General features: G+C 43.9%; 1 protein-coding gene across 1 annotated transcript in view; it reads left to right on the top strand.

Moving 5' to 3' along the window:
* The first annotated feature begins 8,891 nt into the window (after positions 1 to 8,891).
* The window catches only part of LOC133385118 (amine oxidase [flavin-containing] B-like), a 54,743-nt gene continuing 38,404 nt past the window's right edge, over positions 8,892 to 25,230 (top strand). The window contains exon 1 of the mRNA XM_061627492.1: positions 8,892 to 9,169. Coding sequence (XP_061483476.1) covers positions 9,121 to 9,169 — 49 coding nt within the window. The 5' untranslated portion in view covers positions 8,892 to 9,120. The remainder of the gene's footprint in view (positions 9,170 to 25,230) is intronic.

The following is a 25,230-nucleotide window of genomic DNA, read 5'->3' as shown; positions in this document are numbered from 1 at the left end:
AGGAGTAAATCCCATTGAATTTAACAAGCATGCAAATGATCAAACCTTCCCTACCCTCCTCATCCCTCCTATCCCGTCTCCTGCCCTCCCCTCTCACTTTCTTACCCCTCCCCTCCCACCTCTCCTCCCTTCCCTTTCAATCTCATCCCCCCTTCTTCCCCTCCTTCCAATCCCCTCCCCCTCCTTCCTTTCCTCTCCCTCTTCCCTCCCTTCTTCCTTCTCTCTCTCCTCTCCCCTCCTCCTCCCTCCCTCCCCCTCCTCCTACTCTCTCTCCCGTGGTCAGTTTTATCTATCTCCCAGCCTGAGGGACAGCTAGATCAAGGAGGGGAGTCAGATGAGAATGAGGTTCCTTGGGAAACTGGAGGAAGGGGAGCGAGTGTGGAGGAGTTGGGCAGACCTCAAACTCCCATGCCCAGCACTTCCTCGGAGGCAGCTCCTGCCCCTCCTGCAAGCCCAGCGCCAGAACAATTGGGAAGCAACTTCCTGATTGCGCCATCCATGCCGGTACAAGAATCCAGGAAGTCCAAGATGGCGACGGGGAAGGAGGATGACAGCGGCTGGGACTCCTTATACCTACCTCGAGAACTGATGGGGATTCAAAGCCATCATTGCTGCCCAGTACACCAGTGCCGATATTAAGATTCTCTGCACTCCGCCACAGTTTTGCTTTGGACAGACCAACAAGACCCCGGAGTTCCTGAGGAAATTTACAGCCAGGGAGCCCTGCCACGGCCACGCTTTTTGAGCCACCGGCCCCCACCTCCCACTCTTCCCCATCTCCGCCTGAGCATGTCAAGCTGGAGCCGAGGTGGAGCAGCCACTGGAGAGTGAGGGAGAGTGCGCAACGGGAACGGGAGCCGGGGCCCAGCAGTAGCGCTTTTAGCGGCAGCAACAGCCCTGCCACCAGTGCCACCAGTAGCACCGCCAACACCAGCAGGCCCATCGAGACTCTTCCTCGCGCAGCATGCCCCTTCCTCATGCCGGTCCCGCAGCGACCTAATCTAACTGTTGCCTTCCTGAGCCGCTTCAAGGAGAGAGTTAGCTACCGGGAAGGGCCTACCGTAGGCACGAAGCCTCCTTCCATCATGGGACTCAAGGCAGCGTATGTGAGGTTTCTTTGCAGATATCCATCCAGGCCTGACATACCCAGACCTGCTTAGTTCCAGTTAGGTAGTGGACTCATGGACTTATGTGCTTTTAGACGGTACCTTGCGGCCAATTTTAGCACTGCAAGTGTTAAGTTGGAAATGTAGGTTGTGATGGTTATTGTCATTATTGTTATTTAACTCTTGTAAATTGTGTTTTGTAAATCGTATTGCTTTACTGTATTGCTTTATTGTTTTATTGATGTATTCTTATATTGTATTTTGATCGCCTTGAGGGCCTTGGGCCAAAAGGCGGGGTATAAATAAATAAATAAATAATCCCCACCAGACACTTCAAACGCTTCCCAGCCAGTCAGTGTTCAGCTTCCAGAGGCCATGCTATCACCCTGCGAAGCTCTGCCATCTGATGTGCCATCTGAGACTCATCCCCCCTCACCCCATGCGAGGAGGTATGAGAAGACAGACTTTCAAAAGGTGAAACTCAGCCAGAGCCGCCACTTGTGTGTGAAAACCTTCCCTACTTAAGCCAATGTCTTCCAGTCAACTCTCCCCAAACGCTGCAGAGACTGCTTAGTTTGGATAGTTAGGATAAGTAGTGAGTCAGAATAGACAGGTATATGAAGCGCACTGCTTTGAATGTAACCAGAACTTTAATAAAAAAAAAAGACATCACCTCGCCTCAGTCTGAATCCTTTGACTCAGGACAGGACAATCCTAAGGATTGTTGCACAGGAGTAGATCCCATTGAACTCAATAAGCATGCAAATGATCACACCTGCCTTTCCTCTCCCTCTCCCCTTCTTCCACCTCTCTCCTTCCTCTCCTCCTTCCCCTTCTTCCCCTCCCCTTTCCCTCCTCCCTCCTCCTCCCTTTTTCCTCTCGTCCCCTCTTCCTTCTTCTTCTATCCCTGCCCGCTCCAGCCCTTCCTCCCTGCCTAATGGTCAGTTTTACCTATCCTAAGCATGATTGCACAGGAGTAAATCCCACTGAAATCAATAAGCATTCAAATTATCAAACCTGCCCTCCCCTCCCCCTGCCTGCTCCCATTCCCCCCCCCTTCCCTCTGCACCAGGGGAGCAGGAGACCTGACCTGCTCTGAGATATTGTACTGCCCTACAAATTTGTCAAAATGCAAACAGAATTTGGGTTGGTCTTTCACAGTCCAATCCACTTCCTGTATAGCTTGGAAGAAAGTGCTTAAACCTCAAGGGGGTTTGGGGTTGGGTTTTTTTGCCTGTTAGTGAATTTCTCTGTTTTTAATCCAGGAGGTAAGAAATGGGTTCCTGTGCAAGTTTGCTGAGAAAGGATTGATCATTTGCATACTTACTTTCAGTGGGATTTACTCCCCTGCAATCATGCTTAGGATAGGTGAAACTGACCACAGAGGATGGGGAGGGAGGGGAGGAAGAAGGGCAGAGGGGTTAATTATCATGGGAATTGCAAGGGGCGGAGGAGATTTAACCAGCTGAGGAACGGTTACCCAGCAAGGAAAAGAGGACTGGGAGAGAGCGAGAGTGTGCAAGTGGATGCAAACTATTTTACCCTCAAAAGGCTTTACAAACAAGTCAGGGCGAGCCACCATTAGTTCTACCACCTCCTTTGGGCCAGAGTGTAAAAGGCCCTGTATGGACAGCATAATGAGGATGTAATGGAAGCAGCAACATGTGCCTTCTTTGTGGCCTTCACTGCCACTGAGTAGGCTTGATAATGAACATTCATCAGTGTTCAATTGCATTCATCTGGAGTTTTCCTCCACTTGTGTTCAAGCCATCTTCCAACTTGTTTTATTGCTCTGATGCCAAACAGGTTCTACAAAGTGGGAGAGGGCACTCAGGGGTGATTGTGTAAAATGCCCCAGGCCATCTGCATGTTCCATATATTAGCCAGGGCTTCAAGATCATATGAGCTGGAAAATCTCCCAGAGTCATTTGGAAACCAGTTGGATGCACCAGCCTCAAAGGGCAGACCATCCTAGTAAGTCTCCCACCTCTGCACAGGGGAAAAGATGCTGAAAGCCTAAATCTCAGCAGGATGTGATCTGACTGTGATAAGGGACTGATGTTAATACCCCCCACTTTCAGATCACCTTTTTCCCACTAGCCAAGAAAACCAGATCCAGAGTGTGGCCTGCCACATGCATCTGGCTGATGACACATTGGGACAGCCCCATGGTTGTCAGGGTAGCGATGAAGTCCTGAGTGCCCCAGAATTAATGGCCCCAGCATGGATGTTGAAGTCCCCCAAAAGTAATGGTCTGGGAGTCTTCATCACTGCCTCTGAGACCATCTCTGTCTGAGCAGTAAACCAGCAGAAACCCTAATCCGTCACAATTAACCAACACCAGGTACAAACACTCTACTCTAGATCCCCACTCAAGTGGACAGCAAACCTCAGGAAGGAGATAGCATCCCTATAGACCACATCAGCTCCCCCTCCCTGACCCTGAATACCTAGGTGGGCATAGCTGGTTGAGACCACCTCCACCCTGCTCAACCACCCAGGATGTGCAATCACCGAACATACTCTTTGCAATGAAAAGGCCCCAGTTGAAATCTCTAGCAGCTCCAGTTAAAAAGGGATTGGGTAGAAAATGATGATGTGAAAGACCTTGTCAGATAGAACTGTAGCTCAGTGATAAAGAACTATATTTGCATCCAAAAGGTCCCTGGCTCAGTTCTGGGCATCTACAGGTAGGGCTTGGTAAGACTCTTGTCTGAAACTCTGGAGAGCCTGAGCCAGTGTAGATGACACTGAGCTAGATGGACCAGTGTCTGACTTGGCAGAAGGCAACCTCCGTGGGCCAATAGTCTGATTTGAGATAAGGCAGCTCCTGCATTTGTACCTTTCCAAAAAGCTGCTTAGTCAGAGCAGTAGACAATACTGGGCTAGATGGATGAATTGTCTGAGCTGCTGTAAGGCAGGGTTTCCTTTCTCTCCTACAGAATATTGTCTGACTCCAGCAAATTTTACAAGATTTGGACACCCCATAAAGATACAGAGGTACAGGACCATAAGTCTGCATGAACATTCTCAGGCACAATCTCCAATTTGATATCATTTCCTCTCCTTCTAATAAAGGGCATGCAGAGCTTATCCGTCACGCAAGGTTGCCTGATACAGTATCCCAGCTCTCCCACCTTGCTTGAGTCCTGCTAAGCACACTCCTAGTCAGTTTAAAAGGAGCAGTGGCTTCCCCCATCTGCCAGGCTGCAGACATGGGCGGGCCTGGCAAAAGAGCATCTGTATCCTTACAATGTAATGTGAGCTACATCCCTGTGAATGGATGCTGAGGATTAGATTGTTGCTAAGCACCAAAGCCAGCATGATAACAACATAAGGTTAATACCCTACAGATCTGGATGGGATTGTGAATTGAAAAACAGTCTTGTTTGAGCAGGATTATTTTGTTTAGATAGAATGGGAAAGGGAGAAGGTTATGTGTTGTTGTTTAGTTAACTGAATGCAAATTTATTCTTTATCCAAGTCACTGAAGCAGAATTCTGGTGGCACTCAAGTAAGGTTATTATCACAGCCAGATCACTACCAGATCAAAGCCTTGTTAAGGCACTCTTCCAAATGGGATAAATAGCACCCTGGTGCCCCCCTCCCAGTTAAGGTTGCCAGGTTCAATCCCTGAGACTGATCCTGTATCTTCAGGAGAAAAGAAAGTCAGCCAAGTGCAGGTGTTCTTGCAACCCTGTAATAAGAAAAACCAGAAGGTGGAATTCTCCCTTCCCCCTGCACAACTTTTAAAGATACAAAAGACCTCTTGGTTGCCAGGCCCAGCCTCCAAGAGGTATCTTTAAAAGTTGTGCAGGTGAGAGGGAGAATTCCACCTTCTGGTTTTTCCCATTACAGAGTTGCAAGAACACCTGCACTTGGCTGACTTTCTCTTCTCCTAAAGATATAGGATCAGTCTCAGGGATTGAACCTGGCAACCCTACTCCCAGTGGTTAGCTTTGCAGGGCCATCTAGTGGTTCTCTATCAGGGTTTATGGTCTTGGTGAGGTGTATTGCTGAGGTTCCTGCTGCTGCCCCACTCAAGGCTCTGCATGTGTGTACAAAGCTGAGGGCTACATTGCAAGAATTATTGTATGCACAGGCTACATGTGAGAATTCTTACCTGCAACTCCTCTTTGACCTGGGATCAATTAGAATGACAGATGTGCTTTGTTTTTTCTTACATGGGGACAAGGGAATAGGGATCGGGTTGTACTTCTCCTGAGTACCTTCTCCACAAGTTTCAAACCCCTTATGGCGGAGCTTCTTTCTGCATCCTGGGACTCGGTCTCACAGGTCTTCTGGTTGTGTCCTGTTACTGGCCTTCTCCACTACTCATTTAGGTTGGATTCCTCCCTTAAGGTCTGGCCTTGCACCACTCCTATGCCTTTCACTGTGGTAACTGCTGCAGAAAATTACTTTCCAGTGGCACCTTGTCTGGAAATCTTAGGTGGCATTCACTCGCTCCACTGCTTTCTGTTCAGCACAAATGACATCAAAGTTGAAATTGAAAAAGAAACATACTTTAAAGCTAATTGAAGGAAGATCATTTTTGTAGTTAGTACCCAAATAACCTGTAGAGCCTTGGAAAAAAGGTTACAGACACTTGCTTTTTGCCACCCTAGTGCACAGTGCAGACAGTAAATTGAAAAACATACAACCGCTGAGCTCAGCTGGGTGCCCCGCTCAGCTCAGTGCCCTGGCCAACCGCCCAGCTAGCCCACCCCTAAGGATGGTACTGCTTCCAAACTATATAGAAATTCACTAATAAGCAAAAAAACCCAACACCTTGTGGTTTAAGAATGTACCTATAGCCAACAGATATTTCTATCAAACTTTTAAAAGCAGGGAAATTGGGCAGCTATAGTGAATGCACCAGGGGAACAGGAGACCTGACCTCCTCTCTGAGATATTGCCCTGCCCTACAAATTTATCAAAATGCAAATACAAGTTGGGTTGGTCTTTCACAGTCCAATCCACTTCCTCTGTAGCTTGGAAGAATTAGGTAACATGTAGTCTCCCACCCAACTATAAACCAAAGCTGTCACTGACCACATCCACACCAGACCTTCATTTCACTTTAGACAGTCATGGCTTCCCCCAAACAATCCTGGGAAATGTACATAAGAACATAAGAAGAGCCTACTGGATCAGGCCAGTGGCCCATCTAGTCCAGCATCCTGTTCTCACAGTGGCCAACCAGGTGCCTGGGGGAAGCCCGCAAGCAGGACCCGAGTGCAAGAACACTCTCCCCTACTGAGGCTTCCGGCAACTGGTTTTCAGAAGCATGCTGCCTCTGACTAGGCTGGCAGAGCACAGCCATCATGGCTAGTAGCCATTGATAGCCCTGTCCTCCATGAATTTGTCTAATCTTTTAAAGCCATCCAAGCTGGTGGCCATTACTGCATCTTGTGGGAGCAAATTCCATAGTTTGACTGTGCGCTGAGTAAAGAAGTACTTCCTTTTGTCTGTCCTGAATCTTCCAACATTCAGCTTCTTTGAATGTCCACGAGTTCTAGTATTATGAGAGAGGGAGAAGAACTTTTCTCTATCCACTTTCTCAATGCCATGCATAATTTTATACACTTCTATCATGTCTCCTCTGACCGGCCTTTTCTCTAAACTAAAAAGCCCCAAATGCTGCAACCTTTCCTCGTAAGGGAGTCGCTCCATCCCCTTGATCATTCTGGTTGAAGGGTGCTGAAAGTTGTTAGAAGAGGTCCTATTCCCCTCACAGAGCTACAATCCCTAGAAGAGGGACTGACTGTTAAACCACTCTGGCCATTGGAAATCTCGTAGGGGAATAGGAGCCTCCTAACAACTCTCAGCACCCTTCACAAACTACACTACCCAGGATTCTTTGGGGGAAGCCATGACTGTTTAAAGTGGAATAAATGTCTGGCATGGGTGTGGCCACCTGGTTAGCCAAGCTATCCGCTGTGAGTCTGGCTTTTAGAACACTGATGGTTCTTACTGAGCATGCCCAGTGCTAGTAGACTTCAATGTTAAATTTCTAAAATTAATTAAAAATCAGCCAGGCATTTTTCTTGACTTTTAAACTGCAGAAGATGAAGGTCTGGGTATGGGGCAAGGTCAGTAATAGGATTGCAGGTACTCTGTGAGCATGGCTGATTTTTATTTAATTTCAACAAATTATGAGACCAGTGACAGAAAAAAGTCCAATGAGTCTGGATTTTTTTCCTCTTGTTTTACATTTTGAACTCTGGATTCTCTCTTGAGTGTTTTGTGTATTGCCATGAAAATTGAGAGGGTTGTTAAGCAAGCATTCCAGAGTTCAGAACTATAAATTTTGTAAGGTTTTGTTTTGAAATGAGCTTATGGGAAGCATCAGAATGGCATGGGGGGCATTTTCAATTTAACATTGCGGAATGCAAAAAATCCACACTGCCTATAGTATACAGCCACTCTTGTGGCTGTATAATAACCTGCACAATGAGAGTTCCTGGTAACAGTCAGGATTCTAAGTGCATCCAACTGGATGCATGAAGAATCCCCCCTTGGATATTCTCCCTCAATGTGGGAAGGTTGAGGGGTGGGACAGAACTGTTTGGGAGTGGGGTTACATGTTATTTCCACAAAAGTTTAAAAGAATACCTGAATAGGGCTCAAGATTTGACATCCTCCCCACTCTGCAAACTCAGTTTGACCATTGTGCCTTAGAAGCTTATGGATCTTGTAGGATTTCCACATGGTCTGGATAATGTTATGTGAGTGTATAATTGTGACTGTTGAGAAGTAAAATAGTAGATAAATGGGTTAGTTGACAGCATTGTCCCAACAATATCTTTACCCCCAGATTTCTGAGGGAGATGTCTAAAACCTCAGTGGTGATGAAAGACTAGTGTTGAACATAACTGAGCACACCATAAGGCTTACTTGCAGGTCTACAAACTGGCAGAAATGGTGGTGGCAAAGAGATCTCTCTGCTATGCCAATACTGCATCAGCTGAGGTTTTCCATATGGTGCAAGGTTTATTATGCCCCAAGACTGGAGCACTGAAAGGTGAAAAATCATGCAAAACAGATTGTTGTGTGGATGCAGTTGCTTGTATATGGTCCAACTTGGGTCGTGGTGAGGATAAAATGGGGAGGGGAGAACTGTGTGCACCATCTTGGGCTCGTTGGAGGAAAGGTGGGACAGAGATGAAACAAACAAACAAATAAAAACCCTAGATATTGGAGGGCATCCACAAGTATGATACTGAAGAAACCATAAGAAGGAGTTGGATGCTTGAGAGACTGTGGGAAGGAGCCATGATCCCAGCAGGAAAGTACATGTGGCTCTTGGATTCAATGGCACACTGGCAAATTTGGGGGGGGGGCACTATTAACGTTGATTTAGTGTTCTTGTGAACAAACCTGGTTCCTCCTCAAAAAATCCTTGTGCAAACAAATCAGGATAAATGCTAAACAAAGAGGCTGTCTGGAATCGACCGAGATTTACCTAGCTATCCTTTCACTTGGATGTGTTTGGCTTCATGAGAAGGATCTGGGGAAGGATAATGATGGAACTAAGCGGCATTGCTTAGTATTCCCGCTATCCATTTTCTCATTTTAATGAAGAGGGATTTTATAAAGCCTTTAGCTGCTGCCTGAGGCGTGACTTCCACTTTAATTGCACCTTCGCAGGAAGCAAGCGGCTTCTGTTGCCGTTCGACCCACAGCTCCTAAAGGCACAGGATCCCTCAGAAAGGTAGCACGATGAGGGGCATAAAGCGCCTGCTCTTTTTATTTTCTCTTCTGGAGGAGAGATTCGGTCCAGCCTGAGGTATATAGACAGGCTCTACTCCCTCCCCCCTTTCCCAGTTCGGCTTCTCAGCAAGTAGACAGCAGGAGGCGGGGCTTTCCTTTGGGCCGAGCGAGCCAAGGGGCGTGTTGCGGACAAGGTCTGCCGCTCCTGCTGCTCCCGGCCCGCAGTCGATCCAGGAGCCTCGGCGGCCGCGAGGAATAGCATCCAGCCAGCCAGCAGACGGGCAGAGCGAGGGAGGCAGCCATGACCAGCAAGAAATGCGATGTGGTCGTGATCGGAGGAGGCATCTCAGGTCAGTGCAGCAGCAGCAACTGCTGCAGCCGGGAATGCTCTATGAAAGCGCGAGAGAGTCTCCGGTGCTGACCCTTCCCGAGAAGGGGACGACAGTGCAACGGCGACGGGTTGGAGGGAGGAGGGGCGTGCGTAGACGTGGGTGTGTCAGACCTGGATCCTTTTACGTTGACGGGTAAAATTGACTGGGGAATTCTAGCATTCTTCTCAGGGAGACTGCCCAGTCCCCATCCGATTCGGCCAAGCCAGACGATTTGCTCTTATCCGCCCTTGTGGTTTGATCTTGTGCTTTTTCGCCGCAGGCCGGCCGGCAGTAAGTGAGGGGTGCCGGCTCCTTCTTTGAGTGGCCCTCTCCCCGACTCCTCTTTCTAACCAGGAACTGCAGCGCTCTGGCTCGCTCAACAAGTATGTCGCGAAGCTGAGAGTATTCTAGCCTCGCTTATCGGTAGAGGCAGTGCCTTATTGTAGCATCGGCTCTCCAAGCTGGTGTGGCTGGTACACACACGTGCTATATTATTTCAAAGGTGTCTGAATGCTGACTGCCTTGTCCCAGGGCATGGAATAACCAAAGAATACCTTGGATGCTGCCCTGGATGGGATGATGACGATGATGACGACGACGACAGTGATGATGATAATAATAAAAATTGGTGTATGGCTAGGGTGGAGATTAGACTAGAAAAGATATTTTTTGTTGCAGATCCTTGGTGTGCATTTATTTGCTGCAGTGGAGTTAGTGGCTCCATTACAGTTGACACACCACAGCCAGTGTGGTGTAGTGGTTAAGGTGCTGGACTATGACCTGGGAGACTAGGGTTTGAATCTCCACACAGCCATGAAGCTCACTGGGTGACCTTGGGCCAGTCACCGCCTCTCAGCCTCAGAGGGAGGCAATGGTAAACCATCTCTGAGTATCGCTTACCATGAAAACCCTATTCATAGGGTCACCATAAGTCAGGATCGACTTGAAGGCAGTCCATTATCATTTCCATGTGTCATTTGACCTAAATAAATTGCTACTGACCTGCACTTGCAAGATTTGAACAGGGTTGTTTACAACAAATGCTATGGAAAATGCTGATTCATAGGGTCGCCATAAGTCATAATTGACCTGAAGGCACATAACACACACACATCTGTACCACACACTAGCAGTGCTAGCAACATGCTCAAATAGCCAGTGATGACAATAACATGAAAATATATAAGCAGAAGGAATGTTTATTACTTCCATAATTCTGTTTTTTTCTTCTCCTGAAAGGATAAGTACTAATGGGTGGAGAAATGCCTTAAGGAGAGGGGGCATATAAGGCATATAAGGAGGAAACAGGGCTTGCAACCCATCAACCATTAAGAACTAGGAAAAATGGATTGCTGTGTGCCTTTTTGGGGCCCACAAAATTTTTGGGCAAAGTTGTTGTTGCCTAAAAATGGTAGGCTAGGGCGGGGCTGTAAGGTGAGGCAAAGGCAAGGTTTGTTTGTAGGTCTTCCACAGTGCAATCTTCTACGTGTCTGCCTGCTCAGAAATCCCACTATGTTCAGTTGAACTTATTTCCAGTTAAGTGTGCTACCTCAGAGTAAGTCCCATTAAACTCAGTGGTATGTACTTCTAAGTAGACATTCATAGAACGGCCCTGGAAGTGTCACAGTCCTATTAACATTTCCAGTCTTAAGGTTATACCATCTGTTAAATAATTATTTTTCTTGCTAGAGGATGTTCTGTCTGCTTTTTTGAAAGCAATAATTGGTTAGTGTTTTTTCCCCCAAAGCATTTTTAATTTTTGCTTTTGGATCCGTTTACACACTGCCAATCTATTTGCTTGAAATTGTGACCTTTTGCTAATTTGTCTTAGTCATATGTTATGCTGTTTATTATTACAAATGATTATGTTACACTGCAGTCTACTTAATGATGTGCTGTTGTTGTTGTTATTTATTAAATTTATATCTCACCCTTCCTCCCAGAAGAAGCCCATGTGCTATAAAACACCAAGGTACCTACTTACCTAACATCATGCATTTAGGGTTCTCTAAACTCATTTTCTGACAGAGTATCTGTGCCTTTAACAGGTCTCTAACAAATAGAAACTCAACTGATACTCTTTTCCTCAGCATGGATATGCCGAGGGAGAGAAGCCAGGCCTTTCAGATTTCTGCTACATATCTGGTACAGAATGACACAGAACATTTGTCATAAAAATGGTTACCATATGTGATCATGATGGCAAGTTTAAAGCCCTATATTTTTGTTAGGTCCAGATCTTAGTGATTTCTGAATTCAGAAGTTTAGTCTGAAAAACTAGAATAGATTCCCCCCCCAGATATTTTGTTATCAATTTATTCTAAATGCTGCATAACAAAGCGGGCAAAGAGCTGGCTTCTCCCTGCTTTGAGTATTAGTCATTAAGTCAGTCAGGACTTTTAAATAAAGTGTTGACACTTCTGTGGCAAGAACCTGTAAGAAACTTTAATTCTGTCATGAATGTTCTTTCAGGTCTTCTGTATTTCATTTTTGACATAAATCTCAAATTTTGTAACAATATGTTGCCTCAGGTGTTAAAAAGTATTTGGTAAACTAACAGTTAAGGTTTGAAATTTCAGATTTACAGTCTTCTGTCATGCCTCAGCAGATGCTAAGAAACAAAACGATAATTTCTGAAGGTTACTGATTCAAGGTAGTATAGTAGATACTTTCAGTTCAGTCAGCAGCTCTGCTGGGTAGTATCAGGTGCCTGATAGATACTGCAACCCTTGTCCCCACTTTAGCTCCTTCCCTTCCACTCTAGTAGACTTTACCCTCAGAAGACCTGCTTGAGGCATTAGTGGTCAGGACGCTCAAAAGAACAGCTTAAAAGAGTTAAATGTATATTGGCAGCTTAAACCCATTTGATTTGGTTAAAGTGTACTGGGGTGACATATATATCTCAATACTTGGTTTTGGAGATGGAATGGAAAGGGATAGGCAATAGGGTTGAGGAAATGTGGGCCTTTGAGCTGCTGAAAAGGTTTAGTTGGGAGACAGGGTGCACTCTTAGGTAAGAGGCATAGGTGCAGACATGGTAAGAGAGCCTGTGCTTCACTTTGACTGGCAACTTGCTCTTTAGTGTGTTATGGAAGATCTTTTCCCTCAGGCCTGGTTTGCCCTTGGCAGGGTCTTATGTTCTCAAACTTTCTCTCCTTGCTTGGAAGTGATTCCCATTCCTTTCAGTGTAACTCACTTCCACTTTCCACATTTCTCAGGTGTATGTGCAAAGTGAGGTGTGCACATTCTTCATAGTTGGGAGATGTACAAGCTGGCTCTGCTTCCTGAGCCCAGACATTACTCTCTTGGCAAAAAAAAGAGAAAGAGAAATGGCTCACCTTTGGTGTGAAACCTTCTTCCCTATAATATGCAAAGGTGCTCCAGGATACAGTGCAGGAAGAGCCCTGGAAGGTTCTGGGTTCCCTGGAAGTCCACCAGAAGGGCTCACCTCATATGAAAGTGCCCTTCCACTGGTGGCCTAGTGGCCTCCAGATCCTTTGGATTAAGAATGTAAGAGTCTGCTAGCTCAGGCCAGTGGCCCACCTAGTCTAGCATCGTGCTGTCAGAGTGACCAACCAGATGCCTATGGGAGTGCAAGAGCACTCTCCCCTTCTGTAGTTTCCAGCAACTGGTATTTGGAATCATATTGCCAATGACAGTGAAAGTAGAACACAGCCATCAAAGCTAATAGTAATTGATAGTCATTCTCCATGAATTTGTCTATAACTCCCAGCTATGCTGGCTGAGGCTGATGGGAGTTGTAATCTGGAAGTAACATTTATTAAATATTATTCAGTGTCTGTGTAGGCTTCTATATCAATTCATCTTTATAACTTGGTTAAAATAATTCTGAATCGAAGAAGTATAGACCAACTTATACTTGGATTACTGCTTCATAGACATTTAAAGTGATATTCCTATCAGTGATTACCTTAAATGCATTAATTTTAGTGGTTCTACTTATTTTATTTATTTATTTATTATTTGATTTACCCTTCCTCCCAGCAGGAGCCCAGGAATCCAAGTCCCTGTTGCACTTGGATTCAATCCAGAGAAACCATTCTCTAGTTAGAAGGACATTCTAGGCAACATCATGTTTAGCAAAACCCAGTCTGAGGATGTCATCGGTCAAAAGAATATATTTGTGGAATTCCTATGCAGCTAGTCAGCTGCAATGTTGTGTGCGTTTTGTTCAGGAGGATTTCAAGGAAAGGCTGGCCCAACATTTGTCAGGGATGCATAGATGCATTAGGACAGTTAACATCCTTACTCCTGTGAATTATCTTATTCTTCAGCAAAACCAGGGCCAGTTGGTCTCATGCATGGTCAGTCACTCTAACAAAATTGGCATCACTTAGCAACATTGTTAGAGACTAGACATCTTTGCACATTATGCTAAGCATACTATTAAAGGAATTGTGATGGCTGACGACTTGATATGAAATAGACTGTCATGGGAATAGCCACTGAAGTGGCAGTCTGGCTTCATTTTATGGGGATTCTTGCAAGTGAAATTGGGAAAAACTCTTATACCCCAAGCAATTGTATTTGGTCCCCTAGTTGCTTTGAGATGAAGCCTATAGTCTCCCCCTTGGTTTAAACTGATGCTCTGATTTAGATCACTTTTAACTAAATTTTGAATCTAACTTCCCTTTTGGTACCCACAAAAAGGCATAACATGGCAAAGTTGCTGCCATTATTGCATTACTTGAATTCAGAATTATAGTGTGAATCATGAAATAATAAATCTATAAAAAGTGGAACTGGTAACAATATTACTTATGAGCGCTGATGCTTTCCATCGCCAGTTGCTTTCTCTGCAAACACTCGTCATACTTATCCTGATGAATAAGATCAGTTAACTTTTGATGTTCAGCCAGCTGTCTCAGGGATGCAGCCACTGGGCTGTTAGTCATTGTTGTGAATAGGGGAATGTTCTCTACCATAATACATAATACAGTAAGCTTAGGCTGTGATACTATGCACACTGACTTGGGATAATTTCCATTGAAGTTGTTGGTAAATACAGGATTCCATACCATATCTCTCTCTACATCCATGATTTCTGTAACTCATTGCAAATAGGTCTCCAACTCTCACAATCTAGTGTGAGGCCCTTTCTGACCTGGTTTGGGTTTCTTCCCCCCCCCCATCTAAATTGTATTTGTGCTTCTCAAACCAGCTGTCTTGCATTTAGAGGTCTTTGAATAGCTACTGGAAGAACAACCTAGTCATATGCCATGTTCTGATATGCCTTTAAGGAAAGGACGTTTAGTCATCGAACTGAGGCAAAAAAAAAGTTCAGCAACTTTTCAGTAGATGGCAAACAATCTTTGACATCATTTCTGAAGAAGAGTTACTGAAGGACTGTTTTGGCTTTTTATAGATTAGGTACATCTTTTATGTACCAGTATAAGGGGTCCAATGTTTCCACTTTATCTACCCCCAAATTAATGTGAGAAAAATGTTTTCCAGCAAATATTTATTTATTTAACAAGTTTTATATACTGTTTGATTGTAGAAAACCTCTAAGCGGTTTACAAAAGAAATAACATTTTAAAAACAAGTAATTAAATTGTTGTTAAAACAATTAAAACTGCAACAGACTAAAAAGATTGGAAATGGAAATGGACTGCCTTCAAGTCGATCCCAACCTATGGCAACCCTATGAATGGGGTTTTCATGGTAAGCGGTATTCAGAGGTGGTATACCATTGCCTTCCTCTGAGGTTGAGAGGCAGTGACTGGCCCAAGGTCACCCAGTGAGCTTCATGCGTGTGTGGAGATTCAAATCCTGGTCTCTCAGGTTGTAGTCCAACACTCTAACCACACTCCACATCAATATCTATGTGTCTGGATAGGCTTGCCTAAACAAAAAAGTTTTCAGCATGCACGAAAATAATACAGCAAAAGGGAGGTGCCTGGTTGATGTCAGTAGTCAGAGAGTTAAAATTGTAGGTGCTGCCACACTGAAATAAAAATTTTTTTTACAAGTGTGGAACAAGTATTATGCACCACTTGTAACAGCGTCAGTTTCGCAGAGTGAAGTACTCAAGTGGGCACATACAGGATGAGGTGGTCCTGCAACTTGCAAGTAAACTGGTCCACAGCTGTTGAGGGCTTTATATACCAATAATAACACCTTGAACTTGGCCCAGTAACAAATCCCTGAACAGTAGTGTTATATGCTGATGGGATTTCACTCTTATCAGCAATCTGGCTGCAGTTTCCGGGTCAAGTGCAAGGGAAGCCCCACATAGAGTGTATTGCAGTAATCCAGTCTTGAAGTCACCAGTGCCTGAACTACTGTGACCAAACTCTCCCAGTTCAGAAACTGTCATCGTTGTCTTACCAGTCACAGTTGTTAAAAGGCACTTCTAATATTTTGGATGAAAAAGCAGGACTGGGGTACCTGACTTGTTTTTCTTAAGTTATGAAGCTGCCCTATTCCATTGGCGTAGGGCATACTGATTCCTAGACATGAAATTCCTTTCTCTCAGATGTCGTTAATAGTTGAAGCTTAGACTTTAACATTTCTAAAATCCATTTTGTAGTGTAATATATATTTTTGGGAAGTGAGAGTCTCTGACTCTGACACTCTTTACAGAAAGAACTGGCTAAGCAAGCTTTAGACCCCAGAGATATGTAGGATGAGGTCTTCATTACTCAAACCACGAATTTTTAGATCTGTCTGACCTCAGGGCTATTGTCCTTCTTTCAAAAGTGAAGCTCCCTTAGTAGCTCTAACTGCAGCCTGATAGAGACAGCTTTCCAGATGTTGTTGGTCTCCAACTCCCATCATCCCCAGCCAGCATGGCCAATGATCAGAGATGATGGGAGCTGCAGTCCCAACAATATCTGGAAAGTATCAGCTTGGGGAAGTTTGGTGTGAGCTGTGAAACTCCTCTGCATCCTCAATGGTGTGTGTTTTCAAACAGCAGCTACCCTGTTGGGGGGGGGACATTTCTCTGATTTATTAACCCCCTGATGTATTTGTAGAACACAGGCTTTCTTTTCTTTTTTCTTTTTGGCAAGGAAGCTTGATATAACTGGTCAGACTTCCTGTTACCACAATTTGATTTCTGCTGAAGTTGAATTTCAGTATCTGCACTCTTCAAAGAATAAGAGCAATGCTGCATTGTTATCAGCTTATTAGGTCATAAGCATAAATTTGTCAGTAGTTTCTCAAGGCTACTGTTCAAAGGCTGACTTCAGGTTTTTCAGACAGAGGTCCAGGTAAGTGTTAAGTAACCTTAAACTTACTCAATACAGCAAATTGAACCTTGCACAGTGCTGAAAATTGCTTTGTGTACTGCTGAATCACCCTCACAATATTCTTTATCTGCTGGTACTGTTAGGTGACTGTAAGCTAGGCAGGCAACATATTAGAAGGATCTGATTCTTTTCTTTACAAACCTTTTATAACAGCAATTTATTTTTACAAAATGAACTATTCTTGTAAAAAAACCCCATACGTGTGCCTTCTTCCAGCTAGTCATGGGTGTGACTTGAATTATTTATTAACTGTGGGATGTTTTTAGTTGTTGAGGATAACTTTGATCTTTGTTTAGGAAATATTGATACTTTGAAAGGAAATACTGATAAAATTATCATTTTTAATATTGTTATTTTAGAGGTGTTTTTTTAAAAAAATCCATTTTTGAAAATAGCTGTGGAAAATCTCTACATGAAAATCTGATGTGCAACTATCGAGAATAAGTGAATTAATGCAAAACTTGGTACCAAATTGAATTGGGTGGAATTCAAGCACATCCATATTGATACCAACTAAAACATGTTTCTGATGTTGCTTGTGAAAATACTTTGGAACAGAGATGGGGGAATCTGTGGTCCTTCAGATGCTGTTGGACTCCAGCTCCCAGGAGTGGCAACTTGCATGGCCCATGATGAGGAATAATGGGATTTGTAGTCTATCATCATCATCAGGTAGGCTGCAGGTTCTTCATACCTGCTGCAGATGGAGCATATTAAAAATCTGTTATTTCCTACAAGCACATAGGTTTCTCTATTATGTTGGGTTACTTGTTATTTTAGATTTGAATCTCTCAGATATTTCTTTGTTGCACAGCATTGTGTATATTCTTGTATATCACATACAGCTGCTCTTTATATATGATCAAGAGTTTCAGATAAGGCATTGGATCCAATATGCTTGGTTTGCAGCATCTGAAGCAGCTGATCAAACAATTTGTGCAACACACTATAATTGCCTGACTAGCTCATAACAGTACAAAATCAATTTGATTTTAATGTTGGGGCCCTGCCAAGGAAATACTGAGGATTGAGACAACTTGTGCAATATCTTTTCATACAGCTGTAAACTCCACATTATCTGAAGCAATACAATAAGACCAGATTTTATGGCATCAAGCTGACTATTCTGGAAGAAAAAGACATTTCTCAAAATGGAGCATTGGCTGTGGGCATCTCAGCCTCCAGTATCTTTCAGGAAGAGCTAAAGTAGATATTGTAGCACTGAGCAATGAAGCCAGAAAGTGGCTTAAATTTCCTCCTGGCTTGCGGCCTTTGACACTGAATACAGTGTTTCTTAGACCTATGCAAACTTTATGGGGAATAGGCTTAGCCCCTGGCATACATCACATTCAGTTGAATGTCTGCATGGAGTCTACATACTTACAATTGTATGTGGCATAGACATCTACTCACATAATCGGAAACACTGCTTTTCCAGGGTTTCCAAGTACAGAGAAAGCCCTATGTCCATAGAGTTGCACAAGCATATTATCTGTGTAGATGTTCAGCTGAACAAATCCAAAAGTTGGGGTGACACCTGTTGCTGCAAAAACCCCTCCCCATGCAAGTTCACTGTGTATAGTAGGAACATATTCATAGGGCTGATCATTACAAGATGAGTCGATTTTGGGCACAATGTCTGAAATTTTTATTTTTATTATTAAATTTTATTTATACCCCGCCTTTTGGCCAAAGGCCCTCAAAGCGGCTTACAAGGAAATATAAGCACAGGTATAAAAATACAATATAAAAATACAATAAAGGAATACAATTTACAAAAATTAAATTAAATAACAAATAACATTATAATAACAAATACAATTAAATAACAAATAGCATTATCATTATCGGCACCGCCAAGAAAGAGGAACTGGTGTTAGCGGGGGCGGCAGCTCCCGAAAGGCAGAAGGGCGACAGGCATTTGTTACAGTGAAGCTGTTTGCTGTTTCAGCGTTGTCTTCCTCTCCATGTGCTCGGGCTCGCTCAGCTGCTGCTCCCCGGGCTTCTGCTGCTGGTGGTGGTGATGATTTATGTTGGGGGGTGGCTGCGAGAGCTCTGGCTCGGGGACCTGGGCCTTGCTTTGACAGGATCATGTGACTTGCAGCCAGTCTTCTCATTCTGAGACAAAAGTGTTTTGCTGGTTCCAGTATGACTCCACCTCTCTTCTGAAAATGGGCATGCATCAACTCTAAAGTATCAACTCTAAAAAAGAAGTGCATGTGCTATCTTCTGAAATGAAACTATTGCTCAACTACTTAGAACTTTGAAAGGATCACTAGCTGCTGTTTCTGTTACTACTAGGATTTTAGTGAAATTTTATTATGGTATAAGAGAGTCAAATATGAGGCTTCCAAAGAAAGCAAATTTCCATTAAAATGTTCATTGATTCTTCCCCTCCTTGCCCAAAAGTCTCTAATAAACATGATTAGCAGACATTCCTTTAAAGTTTCAATACTCCTCATAAACTACAATGATCCTCGATTTGTTCTCTCTGCTCTTCTCATACTGTTTCACTTGGGGTCCAGGTGACCCTCCATTGAGCAGAATGAGGTGACCATCTTGGGATGAGGGAGGGGAGATGCTGAGTGGACTGAGCTGTATGTACCATGCAGCCTGCCCTTCTCCCCATAAGCTAGTCTGCTGCCCTTGGGTGTAGTGGAGGATAAGAACACAAGAAGAGCCCTGCTGGATCAGGCCAATGGCCCATCTAGTCCAGCATTCTGTTCTCACAGTGGATAACCAGTTGCCCATGAGAAACCCATAAGCAGGGCTTGAGTGCAGAAACCACTCTTCCTTACCTTGGTTTCCAGCAACTGGTGTTTGGAAGCACACTGTCTCTGCCTATGGAGGCAAATCATAGCCATCATCACTAGTAACCACTGATAGCCCTTCCATGAATTTGTCTAATCTTTTTGTAAATGTATCCAGTGTAAATTAAGATTAAACTGTCAGTCTTGTTGGCTTCTGTATGTGGAACGAAGCTGTCATTTTGTCCTTTGCCTCAGGCAGCAAAAGACATTGATCTGGCTATAATTTCACTATGAGGTCTCGAGTCTGTTTGGTGTTGGTACATTTTATATCAAAGCAATCCCTTTCATGCCCCCTCCCTCTCACCTGTACAGTTATAGTCAACACACACACACAGAGATTGTTTTTCTTTCTCAAATTACCTGCCAAAGTTAGAGAAATGACATGGACATTCAAAGACACATGAAAACACTGAGCAATTTCAGTACAACCTTATTAACAGAATTTTGCTGACTGACTGCAAGTGAGAACAAAGATCAAGGCACCTGATGCCAAGTTCAATATCTCTGCTGCAACCCAGTAATCAGATTGTTTATATTGTGCTGACTGCTGTAATGATCCCAATGCTATTAAATCCAAGTTTCAGACAAAGTAACGTAATAAGCAGAATACTGGGGCTTTGAAAGAAAATCTAAGCTTGGGGAAATTGCTTTCTAGCTGTGAACAAAAGAAGTTTGCCCTCTCTAGTTCCCACATTGTACATCACATTGTACATTTCTTTTGGTTTCTCTCTCTATTGTAGTGGACTACAAAGTTCATTATGTGTATGCTTTCAAAGAAGTGCTTGACTTGCAAGTTAGTCTGTATATAAGTATAAAATAGAGTCTGATTTGACTAGGCTGAGCTGAACTAAACAAACAAAAAAACTTGAACAGGGCTGGTATTTTGTAAAGGATGTTGCCCCTACAGGATAATTCTAAGTAAATAACACAAGGTGATATCCTGCTAAATCATACTTGGAGTAGACCCATTGAAATTAAGGCACATGGCTACATCCACTAATCTCAGTGGAGGTCTGGTCTGTATGGGGTAGACCCACTGGGTTGCATCCAACTAAGTTTTACTCTTTGAAGTTATCTAAGTTAGTTGTGTCCATTACTTTTAATAGGTCTACTCTGAGTATGTTTGATGTAATCCATAAAATGCCATTTCTGAATAGTCACAAAGTGACACTTATTAGCTTTACCAAACTGATGGCAATGGTTGCAGCCCAGTGCAGTCTGGATTCCCAGGTATGTTGTCTAAATGGACATGAGCTCAGTCACTAAGAGTTGACTCTGGTGTGCGACCATTATTGATTGATTTTTCTGTTGTGTGGCTGATTATGTAAAGCTTTCCACAGCTGTGTTTGAGAGCACAGCCCCCCCCATTTTACTTTATTTTTTTAGAGTTCTGTTTATTGACTAGCTCAGTAGATTCCAAAACCTTTTTCCATGGACTGCTTGAAAATTGCTGATGATCTTGGTGGACCACTTCATTATTATTCTGCTTGTTGTAGCAATTGTAATGCATTGTGCTAGATGCTACAGTATTTCTTATATATATATTTTATAATATTACAATTTGCATTCCATAGAATTGAAACTGTAATACAATAAAATACAATATAAGAAATAAAAGCAGCAAGAAAAATACAATTAAAATTAATATGGGTATTTAATGCAGATGTGCTCTGGACCACCTGAATTAAGATTATGGACCACTGGTGGTCCGTGGGACACAGTTTAGGAACCCTTGGTCTAACCCCAGATATTCTGCTAAACATAATGGATTTTGATTTAGTTGTAAAACTATTCCAAATCTCCAAGTTAGGCCTTAAGTAGCTATTCTGTACAACACTTATGAGAGAAACTCTGGAGGAGGTCTTCAGTGTGAAATAGTATTAAATTTTTTAAAGCAAAGCATTGTATACAGTGTGCAAGGCCGGTGCCAAATGGTGGCCAGGTCAGGCTCTTGCTAAGGGCCCCTGTGGCCACGGGGCCCCTGAGGTGCCCCTGTAAAGAATAGGAGAGCAGTGCTCCCCTTCCGCAATCTGTGGCAGAATCGCTGCCGCAGATCGCAGGGAGGGAAGCTTATGAGCTGCCCTTGCTCCACCTACCTCTCTCTCCTGTCTTTTGCAGCTGCCTGTGCTGTGCACGCAGGGCTGCCATTAACCAAGGTGTGTGCCCATAGCATGCATGCGTGCCATCAACCAAGATGGTGGCGGAGGCTTTGGCCCCTTAGGGAAACCTCGGCCACCATCTTGGTTAATGGCAGCCCTGTGCACGCACAGCTGCAAAAGACAGGAGAGGTAGGTAGGTGGAGCGAGGGAACGGGAGGGCAGCTCACAAGCTCCCTCCCTGCAATCTGCAGCAGTGATCCTGCTGTGGATCACGGAAGGGGAGCACAAGGCAAGGTAAGTAAGTGTGCGTGCTTGTGCTGGGACCCGGGGCAGGGTGATGCCCAAGGGTCCTGGCATGCCTGCTGCTGGCCCTGACAGTGTGCCTGAACTTATTTCAACTTCAATTTTTATTTGTGGGTAAAAGTGACTTTGGACATTTTGAACAAGCTCAGGGAGAAGAAACACAAGTGAGATACACTTCGTTCCCACGCTTGTTTAGTATATCCTTAGCTGACTCTGCGTATCTTTTTCCTTGGAGAATTGCAAGCGTCACACAAGCAAGGACAAAAAGTAAACATTTCTTTACTGAGGGAGAAATGGGGGAGCTGCTTTTGACATTCTCAGATATGGGAAAAGAAAGCAGAGCACCCTTGCTGTTTAGGAAAGTATGAAGCAGCTCTATGCCCTTGCCCTTGGATAGTACAGGAAGATGAAAATTCAGGTGGCTGTTATATTTATTATCTGCCCTTCACCAGCAGGTCCCAGGGTGGGTTACAACCATTTAAAATCCAGTATTAAACAATTAAAACAAATTACAGTCACAGGAATAGTGTGGGTCCTGAAAACACATCTCAAGTGTCAAAGCCATAAAGAGGTGCATCTTCAGCATTTGCCGAAAACTATATAGTGAAGCTGCCAGGTGCACTTCTGTGGGGAGATAATTTCACACCTTAGTGAAGGTGTCCCAGAGAATGCCCTCTCCTGGGCCATGCCCCTGACCTTGTGAGGGGAGTGAACTACTAAGAGGCCCCCCCTCTGATGATCTTAAAACCCGAGAGTATCTGCAGGGAAGGAGGTTGTCTCTCAGATATTTGGAGCCTAAAATTAGTTCTTAATCCAAGGGTGGGAAAAATGCTTATTCTTGTCCCAAGAATACAGACTCTTTTATTTTCTCTGGTAACACAACTTGCAAATGTTATTTAGTCATTGAATCTACCTCGCTAATGTTCCAATCTTTGTTTATGGCTCATGCTTGAAAAGCCAGGGAAAGTAACGAAGCCACTTCCAAAGCTGCCATCTGTAAATCTTTTGATGCCTTCCCTTGACCTTCTGTCACCACTTGTTTGGGCTGGTCTAAGGTGTTTGCAGACTCAAGGAGGTCACAGGTTTTAAGAACAAGACTTGGATGCAGATACTTGTTTTAAAAGAGCCATAGAGACTGAATATTGGAGTACTGCTGCTTCTTGGAATGCTTCCCTTCTATCCCCTTCATCTGGAACTGCCAAGGGTGCCAAAAAGAATTCCTGGGTGTGGTATACTCTATGTAGATGTGGCCTCCTACATTCCCCTCCACACACCCCACTTCCAGGAAATCTATTGGCACAAACCGCTGCTTATGTATATACAGTGCCTTGCAAAATTAATCAGACCTCTGACCGATGCTCTCATATTACTGAATTACAAATGGTACATTGTAATTTCATTCTCTATGTTATTTTATGTTGAAACATGGAAACTCAAAATCAATTATTGTAAGGTGACATTGGTTGTATGTTGGGAAATGTTTGTAAGAAACATAAAAAACTGAAACATGTTGCTTGCATAAGTATTCAACCCCTGTGCTATGGGAGCTCTCAATTTACACAAATGAAAGAAATTGCCCTACTGAGAACACAATTACCTTACTGTTGGCCTCCACCTATGAACCATTAAAATTGCTGTCACATTGTCAGGATAAAAACCCCACTGTTGAAGGATCATTGGTCAGGCTGTGGATATGAAGGAAAATGAAGACTAAAGAGCATTCTACAGAAGTGCGAGATATTGTAATAGGTTAGGTTAGGAAAAGGGTACAAAATAATATCCAAGTGTTTGGATATCCCAATGAGCACCCTTGGATCAATAATCAGGAAGTGGAAGCTGCATCACACCACCCAGACACTGCCAAGAAAAGGCCATCCCTCAAAACTCAGTGCTTGAACAAGAAGGAGACTTGTGAGAGAAGCCAGAGAGAGGCCAACAATCACTTTGAAGGAGGTACACATTTCAGTGGCTGGGAGTGAAGTAATGGTGCACCAGTCAACCATATCAAGAGCTCTGCATGTCAGCCTGTAGGGGAGGGTGGCAAGAAAGAAGCCGTGACTCATAAAGTGCCATCTGAAAGCACCTCTGGAGTTTGCCAGAAACCATGAGAGTGTCCCAGCTGTGATGTGGGAACAGGTTTTGTGGTCAGATGAGACTAAGAGCTTTTTGGCCAAAACTCAAAGCGCTATGTGTGGCGCAAACCTAACACTGCCCATGCCTCAAGACACACCATCATTACAGTGAAGTATGGTGGTGGCAGCATCATGCTATGGGGATGCTTCTCATCAGCAGGGACTGGGCATCTTGTTAAAACTGAAGGAAGACTGGATGGAGCAAAATATAGGGAAATACTGCAAGCGAACCTGCTTCAGTCCACTCAAAAACTGAAGCTTGGGAGGAAATTCACCTGTCAGCAGGACAATGGTCGCAAGCACAAGGCCAAAGGAATACTGGAGTGGCTCAAGACCAAAAAGGTGAATGTCCTACAGTGGCCCAGTCAAAGTCATGATGTCAATCACATTGAGAATCTGTGGCGCTCTTTGAAAATTGTGGTCCACAAGCAACGTCCAACCAACCCGAACGACCTGGAGAGAATCTTCCAAGAAGAATGGGCCAAAATCCCTCCGTGTGCAAAGCTGGTCCATACCTACTCCAAAAGACTTAAAGCTGTTATTGCAGTGAAAGGTGGTTCTACCAAATGTGTGGTGGTTGAATACTTATGCAAGAGACATGTTTCAGTTTTCTATGTTTCTTACAAATATTTTCCAGCATAAAACGAATGTCTCCTTAGCATAATTGATTTGGAGTTTCAGTGTTTCAAAATAAAATATCATACAGAATGAAATTACAATGTACCAATTGTAATTCAGTAATATGAGACCATTGGTCAGGGGTCTGATTACTTTTGCAAGGCACTGTATATTACCAATATTAACAGTTATTTTGAATCTACAGTCTTGATTTAAGATGTATGTATTATTTATTTAACAGATTTTTAACCTTCCCTGCCGACAGGCCTCCCAACCCAGAAGGCAAGTTTCAGAATGCACCTTTCACCTTAAAGAGTGCCTAAGGTTGCTCACCAAACCCTACCCTGTGAAATTCCCTTGCATATCTGCCACAAAAGAGGACAAGCCTCAACTTAGTCCCTCTTGCCCCTCCTGCGGCCAATAATTTCACACAGGGCACTCCGCAGATCAGTCAGAAACAAATCATTAACCAAGTCAGACATATGAACACCATCTGGCTGGTCAAGATCAGCCCTGCCACACTTCACCTCTGGGTGATGTATTACCTCGCCCTGCCAATCAGCAAGAGTGAGCTGGACCTCCCTATTTACTTTCTTACGAATCTTGTTCAGGCTCTTGGTGTCAATTCCCATCCTCCACAACCTTCTGGGGAGGATGTCGGACCAAACAATCACAGTCCCAGGTCACTGTCTACATGTGGCCTCAAAGTCCAGGCAAACCTAAATGATAATGGCTTTCCCCTTCAACATTTCCAGGTTGTTGCCTCTCAGATGAATGACCAAAACCTGTGGAAAGTGCTGCACC

Source organism: Rhineura floridana, chromosome 5 (genome assembly GCF_030035675.1).
Source record: "Rhineura floridana isolate rRhiFlo1 chromosome 5, rRhiFlo1.hap2, whole genome shotgun sequence".
Taxonomy (NCBI): Eukaryota; Metazoa; Chordata; class Lepidosauria; order Squamata; family Rhineuridae; genus Rhineura; species Rhineura floridana.
Note: the sequence above shows the minus strand (reverse complement) of the source record. Positions and strands in the feature narration are given on the sequence as shown.